This window comes from Ictalurus furcatus, chromosome 2 (assembly GCF_023375685.1).
Source record: "Ictalurus furcatus strain D&B chromosome 2, Billie_1.0, whole genome shotgun sequence".
In the NCBI taxonomy this organism is placed as follows: Eukaryota; Metazoa; Chordata; class Actinopteri; order Siluriformes; family Ictaluridae; genus Ictalurus; species Ictalurus furcatus.
Genome location: NC_071256.1, coordinates 39,400,579 through 39,414,955, shown reverse-complemented (window position 1 = coordinate 39,414,955; position 14,377 = coordinate 39,400,579). Strand labels below are relative to the sequence as shown.

Here is a 14,377-nt window from a genome sequence, read left to right as displayed (position 1 = left end):
CAATAAAAATAAAATAAAAATAAGCAAAAATTGCTCAGGGAAAGACATAATTTGTGATTAATTGGTATACATTTATAATATATAATATTTAGATTTTCTAAAATTACATTTTAATGTTTTAAAAACAGAACTGAATAAATATGCCTGTCTCAATTTTTTCCTCAGAGAAACTCTTTTACAATCAGATTTTGATGAATGTAGTGTCCTAATAAAGCAGCGTATCCTCAGAGATACGATTTATAACCTCCAAAATAAGCAATATAATTTTAGAAATCACTTATATAAGTCCAAAATAAATATTTTAAAAAATTATATTTAAATAAAAGTAATTTTTAAAACTCGGGTCTGTACTACAGTCCAGCTGTAACTGGCCACCTTGAATTAAATGACTTTACTCCAAACTGGAACTGAAAGTTATAAAAGAAAAAGGATTTAAAAGCTCCTTGTATTAAATGCGATTTTGTTTTAAAATAAATATTGAAGGAGTCTCTGACTGCAGAGTGCGCTGCGCATGCTGCCGTGTGCTTCCTGTCCTATAGGGGGCAGTAGAGATTCCAAACAGCACTAAAACAACTATGCACAAGTAAAAACAACGCGTAAACCGAAATAAACATCATTTCCCACAATTCCCTGCGTTTTTTTACCCTACAGTGAGGGGAGTAAAATGGCGGATTAGGATGGGATGGGCCTGTTATTGTGTTCTTAATAGAAAAAAATGTGTTGGCTTTTAATTTTGCGCTTTAGAGGTTACTGATACTGGTTTTAAAAGATTTAAAGACATCGCGGCTGTGTGGAAGCGCGTGCTGACAAAACTCTGACTGGGGAAGGTAAATCCTATTTTCCATCTATGACTGCCTGCTAGCCTGCTAGCCTCCTGGCTAACTGGATCTTCGTTAGTCATTGGATATGAATCGGATGTTAACTGGTTTAGCTATGGAAAGTTAACTTTTATTTTTAGCGTATTAATGTGTGGGAGAGTGTACAGCTGAGATGAATCCGGTTCCGAAGTGAGAATTGGACAGGGTTAGTGATTGCTAGCAGTGCTGTGATGCTAGCTGCTTATAGCTGAGGTAAATGTTAGCTCGCGAGCGGACAGACAGCCGCACGCGCGTCATTAATTAAAGCGTTCAAGCAGGACGCGTGTTGACTTTATTTAAAAACAAAAAAGTGCGTATAATGTGAGCGTTAATGTACAGACACGCAGCAGATCAGAGTCAGGAGACACACACCAGGTTTCTGATCCTCAGTAGATCCTGTGGCTGTGACCTCGGGACAGATTTATAAACAGGAACTGGAAATGCTACAGAAGTATGGAACTGTACTCCGGTTATTAATGTTCATCTGTTCTCCAAACCTCCTGGATGAGTGCTGAGATGATTATTGAGGGAGATGATGGAGAGGCAGATGAGATGATGGAGATGAGGTAGAGGGAGATGAGATGATTATAGAGGGAGATGATGGAGGGAGATGAGATGATGGAGAGGGAGATGAGATGATTATAGAGGGAGATGATGGAGGGAGATGAGATTATTGAGAGGGAGATGAGAGAGGAGAGGGAGATGAGATTATTGAGAAGGAGATGAGATGATGGAGAGGGAGATGAGATGATGGGGAGAGAGAGATGAGATGATGGAGTGGGAGATGAGATGATGGAGAGGGAGATGAGATGATGGAGCAGGAGATGAGATGATGGAGCGGGAGATGAGATGATGGAGCGGGAGATGAGATGATGGAGCGGGAGATGAGATTATTGAGAAGGATGATTATAGAGGGAGATGAGTCCGCAGTGAGACTGAAGACCTTCACAGACAGTGTTTTCTCTCTCTCTCTCTCTCGCAATCATCATATGATTACTGATGTACCAAATGTTTTGTTCGTTTCAAGCTGAAAGAATAAAAATGCTGGAAAACATTCCTTCGTTTCGCCCGCTACACGTTTAATTCCTCACCTCAAAGCAGACTTCACACAGAACGGTGTGAAACACAGAAAACATCCTGAGAGTGACGGTTCTGCAGCGTTCCTTGTTGTTGAGAGATCAGAGGAAACTGGCCAGACGGGTTCGAGCTGCTGGGAAGGATATAGTAACTCATACGATCACTCGTTACATCTGTACTGAGAGAACTGCATCAGTGAGCAGGTGTTCCTAATAAAGTGACAGAGTAGATTTGGTGAAATATAGATATAGAGCTATAATGTGTAATGAAAAGAAATGCAGATCGTTTGTGGATGAACATTTTGTTGAATTTGAATAATGAAATGTTTGAATAATGAGCCCTGTCATTTTCCACATAAACACCATGTAATATATATTTAATGACGAGTTATTTCCAAAAGTGCAATCATTTAATTAATAACGAGGATAAAAATAATAATTAATACCACTATTATCCTTCTGTATTGTTGCATTACTTTTTTAATTTATTCAGAATTATTTTAGTTACTATTATAATTATTATTAATGAGATGTTTATTTATTTACTTACTCCATTACTTTCTGTACTACCACCACTACGGTTTCTATCGATATTTATTTATTTATTTATTTATTTATTTATTTATTTATTTATTTTTGATTCCCGTACTTGTTTTTCCAGTTTTCAGTTCAGTGTGCCATAAGTGTCATGTTTGTAGTTTTGTTCCAGAATTATAATGGTGAAAATGAGACCATCTCAGTAATAAGTCTTATTTATATTATGGGATGTTTGCATCAATAATATTAATCTCACATTTGAATTTTTTTGTAAACGGTTTCAGAGCAATAGAGGTACAGTCTGATTTTTAATGAATCTCATTTTAATTTCAGTCATCAGGCACAACACTGCTCAGATGGAGTGGAAGAAGAAGAGGAGGAGTTTACGGCTGATAAAAGGACAAATGATCTGAGGCGTTACCACGGAAACGCACAGACCGTATGACTAGCCTGATTGGCCGGTAATGTAAAACGGACAAAAAGGTCAAAATTCATTTACGTTCATTTACACCATCTGTTCCTGGATCAATCGAAGTTCAGACTTGACGTGTGTGTGTGTGTGTGTGATTGTACAGTGGGCTGCTGTTTATCCAACACTACTTTCCTTATGTCTCAGCTGTGCTCTCAACACCGGCTCACTGATCGGTAAGTGTGGAGATTGTGAAGTGTTAATTAGGGATGCACCGAATGTTCGGCAACCGAAATTATTCGGCCGAAAATAGCAAAAAAAAAAAAGCATTTACGGTGTTCGGCCGAATAAGTGAAAATTCCGAATAAATTTGACCGAACAATGACGTGTTTGATGACGCGCCCAAATAGCCTAGCAACCAGAGTGAGACGCGCAAATGTCACGACCTCCACTTCCGGCAGAGCGCTCCGAGAGATGAGAGGGCGCGCGCGTGCATGAGTGCTCAGCGAGTGCATGCTCTTCGGTTGTTGACAACCGTGACATTGTTTACTGTGGACACGTGCGTATGTTTTGTTTCTGTTCCGGAGTATTCTGTCACGTCGCGAAACGTAAAGGAGTAGACTACGGAAGCAGGTAAAGACGTATTTATTTAAGGGAACATAACATTAACGACGTATCTAACTATACTATATCTACTATAATACTCGGCGAGGTGTACAGGGACGCGAGGGGCATATATCCCCAATATAATCAGCCCTATAGAACCCAATAGAACCATTTTCTGCACTCTTGTCAATGTACTTTTTAATGCACTTTTTAGTTGTAGGCTACAGAGTGTTCCATTCTTTCAGCAGTCAGTTATAGGCCTAACATCGGCTATTCAAGGGGCTCAAAGATAACCACATCAAAATATTTTTATTTTACTCATTTATTTATTTAAAGTTATATTGTGCCTTGTTGGTAGCCTATGCCTGCTGGAATGAAAAAAAAATGTTCAGTGTTAAATAAATATTTTGAAATTGTAGTTTTTGTAATTGATTTTTTTCTTTGAAAAGCAAGACAAAATAGTAAAAAGCACATTTTGACTATTTAATTTTTGCAATGGTGAAAAAATGGCAAAATAAATGGAAAAAACGCGAAAAAAAAAACATGTTCGGTTTCACTTTCAGCCAAGTTTTTCATTATATTCGGTTTCGGCTTCGGCCAAGAATTTTCATTTCGGTGCATCCCTAGTGTTAATGTTTATAAGAACTGTGATCACGTGATCAGGGTGTAAACAATGTGAGTTTAGTTACAGCTGCACTACACTACAGTACTTATCACAGTGATTAGTCTGGCTGAGATAGACGCCAAAGACCTGCGATACTCTGAGGACAGTGCATCCTTAAGTGTTTTATTCCTCTTATACCACAGCAATTTGCTAAAAAATGTTTGATTTGTTAACAAACGACTCGTCATACTTTTCATCCACTCACAGTTACATTTAACGTTGTGGAATGTCGGTGAAATGAGTTATTTCCTGTTCTCACTTTATAAACAGTCCTTCCCTCACCAGCCATTCTTTTTCTGTCACTTGAATTCTTCCCTCTTATAGTGTGATTTGATTTGATTTAATTTAAAGTGAATTCTGGGATTGATTTCTGATTTTTGTCCTTTCCAAGTCTCTTTGATGTGAAGCCTGCATCAGCACTGAGAGTAAACCAGGCTTTGCTGCTGGAAGAAGGGCAGGTAAATCCGTATGTCACCTAATTTATGTATAATTTCTCCTTTGATGTGCCCTGCTGGAGTGATTTAAAGTTTTGTGTGTTCATCTCTTAGGCTTGACTGAGAGCTCCTTCTTACATCCTTCTGGTTAGAGGAGTGTTTTATACGGCGCTCCGTACAACTGTGGCACAGATGCCCAGGCCATCTCCTCTCTGCACCTCTCAGAGGGCGGCTGAGACCTCAAAAAGCCCTCTCCCTTCTTCACCCTCTACATCTCCGTCCTCACCTTCATCTGCTCCCTCTTCCCCCTCTTCTTGCTCAACCTCTCCTAGAAGAATGGGAACGGGATATCGCGAGGACGAGGAAGGCAGCCATGCTGGGAACAATCGGGTCGGGAACAAAGCAGGAGGGGACGGTGTGTCATCAACCTCATCATCTCTGGCTCAGTCATTGCTCTCTGCACCTCCTTCGGCTCCTTTACATCGTCTGTCCTCATCACCCCGTCTTTACGACGATGACCAGAGAGAGGGCTTGGACACGGAAATATATGACCCCTTTCAACCAACAGAGGGAGAGGGTTTACCAGGCATAGCAGCTGGAGACGAAGGAGATAAGTACGACCCCTTTGAACCCACCGGATCACCAGCATCAGAGAAAGAGATGGATGGGGAGCAAGACGGAGAGGAAGAAAGTTCGTTCAACAGCATACGGATAGCATGCGACATAAAGGACACTAAAGAGGTGGAGCTGGAGACAGCTCCCGAGGACGAGGGTCCACCTCCGGACTCGACAGAGGCGGTAGAGCGACTGTTGGTGTCTCAGCACACGGCCACACAGGTGAACAGGATCAAGCACATGAGACAGCGAGCAAAAGACCGAAGAGAAGAGGATGACTCTGAGCACTCGGAAATAGAAGAAGGAGAGATTGTGGGTGTCGCTGAGAGCAGAAGGGAAAGAGAGATTGAGATAAGAAGGGAGGTGCTGCTTCCGTCCTCGGGGAGTCCTTCATTCTTGCAAGGGGGAGGCCTCAAACCTGAGAGGATCTTGCGAGTCCTGGACGGTGAAGGATTTGTATCGGTTCGAGCAGAGGGTGAATGGGACCACCAACCGGTGCCCCCTATTGGCATGGGAGACCTGAGAAGGAAACTCACCAACAGGCGAAAACAGAGATTCAGGTCTTGCCCTTCTTCAGCATCCATATCGCCGCCTCCTGCGTCTGTCCTAGCCATACCTTCTCCCTCCCCGCCGGCGTCCCAACCCCAGACCACGGAGAAGGTAAGGAGTTGCAGATCTTCCAAAAGCTCCAAGGAGAGGGACCGGCGCAAGCTGAAAGGCCAGGAAAAAGAGAAGCGCAAGAAGAGGAAAGAGGACAAAGGGGAGTCGGAAAGAGCGAGTGGAGAGAACAAGGAGAGGGATCATGAAAGGAGGAGCAGAAGAGAAGAAAAAGAGAAGGACAGGAGGAGGAGCAGCAGAAGTTATAGCCAAACAAGGAAGAGCACGCAACACAGCACTCCCGAGCCGGCGTCACACTCCCGTAATACCTCTCGACACGCACACAGCCGCAGGTCCTTGTCCAGCCCTTCGGAAGGCCTACACAGAGGGAGGGACCGTGACCGAGATCGGGACAGAGACCGGGAAAGGGATCGATACCGAGATAGGAGGAGAGATAACCGGGAAAGAGAGAGAGATAAAGACTCCAGGATGAGAGAAGGAAGGAAGAGAGATCGGGACGAAGGAAACAGGGGGTCAAGTAGCCGGGAGAGAGGGGAGGCAAAAAGGAGAAGAGAAAGCAGCGATAGACGAGACAGGGAGAAAGAAAGAGGGCGGGAAAGGGAGCGAGACAGGAGAAGAGATGGACGGCCTGTCGTACCTCCGTCTATTCAGGACCTGAACGGCTCGGACCTTTTCGCAATCAAACGTACCATCACTGTTACCACTACACCCACCACTACCTTGATCCCTACCTCTCCTTCCCACGCCCAGGATCGAGCCCGGAGTCCTACGCAAGGCTCGGACAAAGCCCGCAAGCGCAAGAGGAAACGGAGGAGACGCTCTGATGAGGAGGAGGAGGAGGAGGAGCGGAGGAGCAGATCTCGTCCCACCTCTCTAAGCCCTCGCCGATACCATGGCTATGAATCAGACCGGCTCTCGGACCACCCCGAGCCTGACATGCTATCTTTGGATGGAGAGGCACTGGACTCGGATTACCCTTCACTCGAGGACTCTCCTCTGCTCCCTCCTCCCCCTGAACCTCCTCTGCCAAGCCCCAAACTTAAATCCACAGCTCCAAAAAGTAACCGGCACCATCAGAAGAAATCCCGATCTAGGAGCAAAAAACTGGGCCAGTCTGAGTCGTCCACTTCCTCATCTTCTCACAGACCCAAAGCGAGCAAAAGTAAAAGCCTTTTGCCCTCACTGTCCTCACCTCTTTCTGCGTCATCTGGCAACACTGCTTCCCTTCCTCTCACTGCTTCTTCATCCTCTGCTAAAAGAGTACGGAAGACCGGGAAAGAAAAACCAAGCAAGAAAGAATCAGGTCGCTCAGGAAGATCCAAGAAGCTGGGAGGAAGCAGTAGGAAGGGTAAACTACAGTCTAAAGTCTCAGTGCTGGTCCGGGAGGGAGTAAGCAGCACCACGGGAAACAGTGGTAAAATGGGTATTGATCTCATTGGACCTGGTGGAACAACAGGACCCTCAGTGGTGGGCGGGTCTATAGCTGTGGTTTTCCGTCGGGACAACGAAAGCCGATCTCCGTTCCTGAAGCCCTGCTCAGAACCGCTTTCCCTGCCTGGTAGAGTCAAAGATTTGAACAAGACTGGCAAGCAACGGAATACCCTTTCATCCCTGTCCTCAACTAACACGACAGGACTCAAGTCAAAGAAAGCCAAACCAAGCTCCACCACCTCCACGTCGTCATCCGCTTCCTCGCCCACATCATCCTCAGCAGCAAAGCGCAGACGAAGGCCAGGAAAGAAGCCCCGGGAGAAGGGTCTAGCAGTTGACGGGCCCAACGCCAAAGGTGCCAACAGCAGCGCTTTGGGATCTGGTTGGACTGGAGCTTCAGAAATTCAGCCTTTAAGTGGAATCGGTCCAAAACCATCAAGTCCACCCTCCACACATCCTGGGCCCACACCTTCATCCTCTTCTTCCTCATCATCATCATCTTCATCTACCAGCGTTCTTCCCCCATCTTCCTCACCCCCACACACTCCTCCATTGTCTTTACCCCCATCTCGAGACACTAGAGAATCTTCCCCAGATTCTCAGACTGTGGACAGCAGCTGCAAGACCCCTGAACCTTCTTTCCTTTCAGAAGAGTGCCCTGTTCAGTCCCAGTCCACCCTGCTTGTGCCTGCAAAGTCACCCCCTAGCCCACCACCCTCAAGAGGAGATGGAATTTCACAGTCTGTCTCCAAGCTCCTCCCACTGGATGACCAGAAGACGTCACCACCCTGCTCCACTTCATCAGCCTTGGCTGCAGTTTCTCTTGCTCATTCCATTCCTCCTCTGTCTGTCGAACCTTCCTCGTCCTCCTCAGCTTCCGTGTCTTCATCGACGGTCAGTAAGCCTCCGCCCCCTCCTCCTCCACCCTCTGCCGTGCCACCTTTGCCCTGGAGTCTGCAGACAGGCGTGGACTGCACCGCTGGAGGCGTATTAGCATGTGAGTTTTATACTCTTTAAATGTTTGTGCATACTGCAGGGTTCTCAAATTTTTATCATTCTACCTTCTGCTGAGAACATTTCTCAGTCCATTACACTGGAGAGTGTCAGGTTTTGGGTTTAGGGAAACTTTGTAGGGCAGTGTGCCTCCAGAAGTGAAGATGGAAACCTTGACTATAAGAAAGACAGCCTTCACCCTTGTCTTTTTTTTTTTTAATCATCAAGCAATATCCCTCACACGATGCACACACAATAACAACAGCAGCAATCTTACACAACTCGCTAGCATCAACTGACTAACTAGCCTAGGTTGCTCTCTAGATTAGATTGATCGTTCTCAGCAGATGAAATAAACATTGGTGATGAGGAGGTTGTTTGCCTTCACTGTAGAGTTATACACTATACCGCCAAAAGTTTGTGCATTCTCGACCATCATGCCCATATGTGGTTCTTCCCCAGACTTGTGCCACAAAGTTGGAAGAAAACATTCATATAGAATGTTTCTGTATGCTGTAGCTTTACAATTTCCCTTTCACTGGAACTAAGAGTTCTAAACCTGTTCCAGTGTGACACAAAGTGCACAAAGCGAGCGCCATGAAGACATGGTGTGTGAAGGTTGGAAGAAGGTGGAAGAACTCGAGTGTCCTGCATAGAACCCTGACCTCAATCCCACTGACTCATCACCTTTCGGATGAACTGGAGTCTCCTCACATCATCATCAACCTCACTAACGCTGTTGTAGCTGAATGAACACAAATCCCCACAGCCACGCCCCAAAATCTAGTGGAAAGCCTTTCCAGAAGAGCGGAGCGCAAACATGGGGAATAAATCTGGAACGAGCTGTTCGCCAAACACATATAGTGCTTGTGTGATGGTCAGGGGTGCATATACTTTTGGCCATACAGTGAATATATAAACGTTAGAATACCAGCAATGAAATGTGTTTATTTCTGCTCATAAACAAGACGCCCATTTCACTGGTGCATTGTCATCCATGTCTATTTTGCTCGGTTGCTCCTCAACTCTTGACTTGACTGGTCGGGAGCTGAATTAGCACTAGACGTCACATTTTATAAAGTAGGTGGAATGCAGCCGGTTCCCGTAAGGGGTTGAGGATAAACGCCTAGTGTGAAGGCAGCCTAGTACACGTACAGTAGTGTAAAATACTTTTCTTCACATATCTCAGATTGTAAGGACGCTGAGGTCAGAGAGCAGCGTCGAATATGATGCGGAATAGTGAGGGATGTTATCATTCTCCCTATGAAAGCCTAATTCTTAATCTCTGCCTTGTTCCAGTGACGGCGCTCCTGTTTAAGATGGAGGAAGCCAACATCGCCAATCGAGCCAAAGCACAGGAGTTCATTCAGGCCACAAGCCAGGTGAGATCCGTGTTTCTCTTTCTTTCCTGCTGCAATTTCACTGGTTAATTCTTTCATATCAGTTATAATATTAATCTACAGTGTTGGCTAATTCTCTCTGTCTTGTTTTATATGTAAAACAGATTCTCTCTCAGGCTAACCAGAACCAGTCGCATTCTACATCTTCCTCCTCCATCTCACAAGTTCCTCCTCCTCCTCCATCACACGCTCCGCCCCCAGGTCCAACTCCCGCCCAATTCATTCTCCATGGCTCCCTCCCGTTGGTCGGCTGCACCAAAACCCCGCCTTCACACCTACACTCTGGACTTTCATTAGGTGGTGGATGTGCTCAGACTCCACCTCCTCCACTGCCCACGGGGCTGTCCGGGGCAGCAGGGGGCGCCAGTGACATGGGCTGGGATGGAGACAGTAAAGACCCTGACAAGGTATCACTACCTCTTTTCTCTGCTAATAATAATAATAATAATAATAATAATAATAATAATAGTAGTATAATCATTATCATTTTGGTAACAGTCATCAATAATAATGCTAATAATAAAAAATAGAAACAATATAAAATAAAAATATCAAATAAGAATCAATCATTAATAATGGGTATAATTGTAACAATAACAAATAAACATTAGTAGTAATAATACTAAATAATAAACAATTACAATGACTGATTAATAATCATACTACTACTACTAATAATAATAATAATAACAGCATTAGAACCATGTGTTGTAGTAATAATAATAATAATAATAATAAAATGAAACTTTATGACCCTGAATCTCTTCCTGTCAGTATTTGAAGAAGCTGCACACCCAGGAGAGGGCAGTAGAGGAAGTGAAGTTGGCCATCAAGCCGTACTACCAGCGCAAAGACATCAACAAAGAAGAGTACAAGGACATCCTGAGGAAAGCTGTGCACAAGGTAAACACTCCGTCTCTCTGAAAAGCTGTTCCGTAGCACTTAGCTGCCCATGACCTTGGTTTGCCCTCTGGTGAAACAGGTTAAAGCCTAAAAGTAAATCCCTGTGCTTACATTCACAAAGCACCTGATGATGTAAGACTGATCTGGGATCAGGTTTCCGTCTTTCTTTCCCAGGCTTTTTAGTGTGTAATAAAGGACAGATGTAATCCAGGTATTCTGTAACGCACTGGGTTCTCTCACGCAGTTGACAGTTTATATTTCACTGTGTCTCCTGACCTCTCGTATGTGGGCCATTAACTCTCAGGAATGAAAAGAGGGTAGATTTCAGGAGTCATGTGTATTACACTTAATTTATATTGATATATTTATATTTATTGGCTCTGTTATATACAAAACACAGAATTCCAAGAAGCTGAAATATAAAATATGGTGAGTATCCTGTAAAAAGACGACAGCCCAGAACTTTGTTTCCACCAGCGAGGATCCCGAAGCTAAACAGAGGGTGCGAACGAGGCTAGACTCATTATTAACGCGCTTGTTCGAATACGTTATCGTTTCCATAGCAACAGCTCGTTCACAGTGACTTGTACGGCAAGACGCTCCGCTAATAATAAATGGATTTTTAAATCAAAAATTGATGTGTAAGGAAGCGTTTATTTAAAATTCATGGAAGGAGTCTCCAGTGCCAGGTTTGTGTGGGAGTTACAGTGCTTTATTCCTTACTATCCTCTTCGTCTGAGCCATGAGGGTGCGCAAACTTGTGCTCTAAAGACGCCTTTGTGTTTTTCAGATCTGTCACAGCAGGACAGGAGAGATCAACCCGGTGAAGGTGAGTAACCTGGTCAAACTCTACGTACAGAGGTACAAGTATTTCAGGAAGCACGGACGCAAAATGGACGACGAGGATAAGGAAGAGCGAGACTCCGCCTCCCTGCACGGCTCCACGTGATTGGACGTCGGGACCGCTTTGTTCTGACGGACCCTTGGCGAGAGTTTGTGATTCTCCGCCGCTGTGCTACGTGCTGTTAATGTAAAGTCCTGAACTCCGCCTCTACGCCATGCCACGCCCCTTTCCTGTGTGTTTAATCTAAATGTGGGATTAAAGACGAGTGCACGGTTCAGAGGGAGATTTTTTTTTTTGTACTTGTTTAGGTTTGTCATGATTCAGGACACTACATAGATGTGCTTTCTCTTTCCCTCTGAATCACCAACGTTAAAATATTCAACAGAAATCATTACAGACTCCTCCCATGCGGTGATCAGAGGCAGACGAGTGCATGTTTGATCCCTGATTACTTTTTTTTTTTTTAACGCTTTTCTTTTTGAATCGCGGTCCTTCACGTGTCCGATGCTCTTCGTAGCACAAAGTCGTGGAGAAAACGGACTCTTCCTGCGACCGTGCTTCGACGCCGTCTCCTCGTCTCGGACTCTACAGGCGCGTTAGCAGGTTCTCAGACTTGTGGTTGTACACGTGCATGTGTTTTAGACTTTATTTGTACTTCAGGACGGCGAAAGCGAGGCCATCGCTTCCACGAGCCGGGCTTCGGGACGGGAGGATCAGTGGACGATAAACTCGATCAGAACAAAACAAAACAAGGAGTCGGACTCGCTGCGGTGCCCGATGAAGCAGCGAGGAACCTTCTGTCTGAAATAAATAATGTGTTAGTATATCTTTACTGGCAATATATTAACAAAAAGTCTCAAAAGAAGAACAAAAATAACCAAGTAAAGAAATTGTAGAACCTGTAAAAGTCCTGAAAAAGGACGAGTTGGGAAACAGTTCCACTTTTCCTCCACCGTGTATAAAACTGAGAGAATGTAGTTCGTGTTAAATCTGAGAGTTTAGTAGAGTTTTGTTTTACAGTTCATGTTTATTCTACACGAGCGAGAGAGAAGTGCTGAGGAGGCTGCTGGAGGAATGTGAGGAACTCTGAAATAAATTATTAAACCTTTCATGAAAGGTGATTGATGAGTGATTGTGTTACTGATCAAGTTTGTGTTTGTTTTTTTTGTAAAAATTGCATGTGAAGTAAAAACTGCAGATTAAATCAAACACAAGTCACTTTTAACATCCGTCCCCGCGCCCTGTCGTTCATCATTTATCACTAATTCCACAGAACTGTCGTGAACGTGCAGGAAGTAGTCATTATATTTCGATGAAAACTTCCACTACAATAATAAACAGCCCCTGAGGGGGTTGTTTTTTTTACTTGGAACCTTTTCTATAAGGTGTGCCCATTTGTTTGTCATTCATTTATTTGTTCTTTCATTCAGTTTGTACGTTGTTAGTTGTGCTCCAGCTCTCTGAAGGGGATCTGTGTGAAAGAAAGATCCTGTGTTATCAGTTATAATTAATTATTATAAGTAATAAAGATTCCTAGATGAAATGGTTAAACACTCATAATGAAACATGTAGAACAATAACGAGGAATAACAAAAACAACTGGGAGATCAGAGCGTATTTATTACTCATGTTAAACGCGGTGATAAACGCTGCACTGTTTTAATCACGTTGTTGTTGTTTAAATGATATTTTAAATTCACTTGTTTTAATCAGCATTGGTTTTTCTTTTTTTAATCTCATGCAGTTTGATCGATTCATTTCAAAGTGTTTGTAATGATGCAGTTGGTTGTTTTACTCCTCCAGCTGTAGCGCTGATGATGTTCGAGCGTCTGTGTGTCTCTCTAATACTTCATCACTGGGTCTTAAAGCAGCAGTAAGGATTTTCTGTGGAAACGAGGTTCCTCTTCCTGGTCCTGGAGAAATCCTGCAACAAAGCGACCAGAGAACGTTCATTTTCAACGAGAGCTGGCGACATGAGCGACGGCGACCGTTGGTCTAGACGTAGATTAGATGCGGGCGTGTCCAGCGACGTGAGAAAGATGAGAAAAGTTTAACTGTATGCAAATCTGGAGCGACTCGGTGCGGCGACTACCAGCGGGAGTGCAGACAGAAGAGAGGACGTGATCCGTAGCCACTCGTGATCGCTAGCAGAAGCAGTGCCATTGCGGCGGTAGTTAATTAGCTTAGCTTAGTTTAGGATATTAGCAAAAAATAATAATGATAAAAGACATAATAAGTGGGGCAGTGGAGGCGTGGTGGTTAAGGCTCTGGGTTACTGATAGGAAGGTCGGGGGTTCAAGCCCCAGCACTGCCAAGCTGCCACTGTTGGGTCCTTGAGCAAGGCCCTTAACCCTCTCTGCTCCAGGGGGCGCTCTATCATGGCTGACCCTGCACTCTGACCCCAGCTTCCTAACATGCTGGGGTATGTGAAGAAAACAATTTCACTGTGCATGTGTATGTGTGACCAATAAAGACTCATTATAATGAAACACACTCACTTTTTGTTGCAATCGAGCAAAATCCCAGTGTAGCTCCTGTCTTCCCAGGAAACACAGAGGCCACGCCCGAAGAGCTGCGGTCCGGCTCCCGGTCACCATCGAACACAGTGAACAACGCTCACTTACTGAGACAGGAGCGACGCCGGGATTTTACTCAATTGCAGCAAAAAAATGAGTGTGTTTCAGTATTATTATTTTCATTTTAAACGCGCTAAGGCCCTAAGCTAAGCTAATTGGCGCTTGCGCTTTTGCCGCAAATAGATGGCCGCAATGTGATGCACATATACACTGGTGAATTTTGTGTAAGATCTCTCTCCCTCCCAAATGTTTGATTTTAGTGGTAAGAAAACTGGTTTGTTTTGTTCAAAAGTGGAATGCTAGTTGCGCCAGCAACGTTACTATAGCAACCAGTAGTAGGAACACGCCTACCTGCGACATTTTGTGAAGCTCAACAGCCTTTTGCCGCACATCACAGTTATATTCCTTGGTCTT

At 44.2% G+C, this 14,377-nt stretch overlaps 1 protein-coding gene across 2 annotated transcripts; it reads left to right on the top strand.

Moving 5' to 3' along the window:
• The first annotated feature begins 525 nt into the window (after nucleotides 1-525).
• scaf1 (SR-related CTD-associated factor 1) lies at nucleotides 526-14,123 on the top strand. 2 transcript variants are annotated; one of them, XM_053619325.1, is made up of 9 exons: nucleotides 526-827; nucleotides 2,804-2,931; nucleotides 3,046-3,115; nucleotides 4,541-4,607; nucleotides 4,698-8,244; nucleotides 9,540-9,622; nucleotides 9,745-10,047; nucleotides 10,415-10,543; nucleotides 11,334-14,123. In XM_053619325.1, the coding sequence occupies exons 5-9, from the start codon at nucleotides 4,776-4,778 to the stop codon at nucleotides 11,490-11,492; spliced, it is 4,143 nt and encodes a 1,380-aa protein (XP_053475300.1). In that variant the 5' UTR covers nucleotides 526-827; nucleotides 2,804-2,931; nucleotides 3,046-3,115; nucleotides 4,541-4,607; nucleotides 4,698-4,775; the 3' UTR covers nucleotides 11,493-14,123. The 2 variants fall into 2 exon arrangements, with proteins under 2 accessions (XP_053475300.1, XP_053475291.1); XM_053619316.1 differs by having other exon boundaries at nucleotides 2,804-2,953.
• The last annotated feature ends 254 nt before the right edge of the window (nucleotides 14,124-14,377 follow it).

What these genes read in the sequence shown, in the direction of transcription:
- scaf1 (XM_053619325.1), top strand. Translation starts at nt 4,776, where the DNA reads ATGCCCAGGCCATCTCCTCTCTGCACCTCTCAGAGGGCGGCTGAGACC. An exon ending in TCATTCAGGCCACAAGCCAG is followed by an intron (nt 9,623 to 9,744) that starts GTGAGATCCGTG and finishes TATGTAAAACAG; the next exon opens with ATTCTCTCTCAGGCTAACCA. An exon ending in ACAGTAAAGACCCTGACAAG is followed by an intron (nt 10,048 to 10,414) that starts GTATCACTACCT and finishes TCTTCCTGTCAG; the next exon opens with TATTTGAAGAAGCTGCACAC.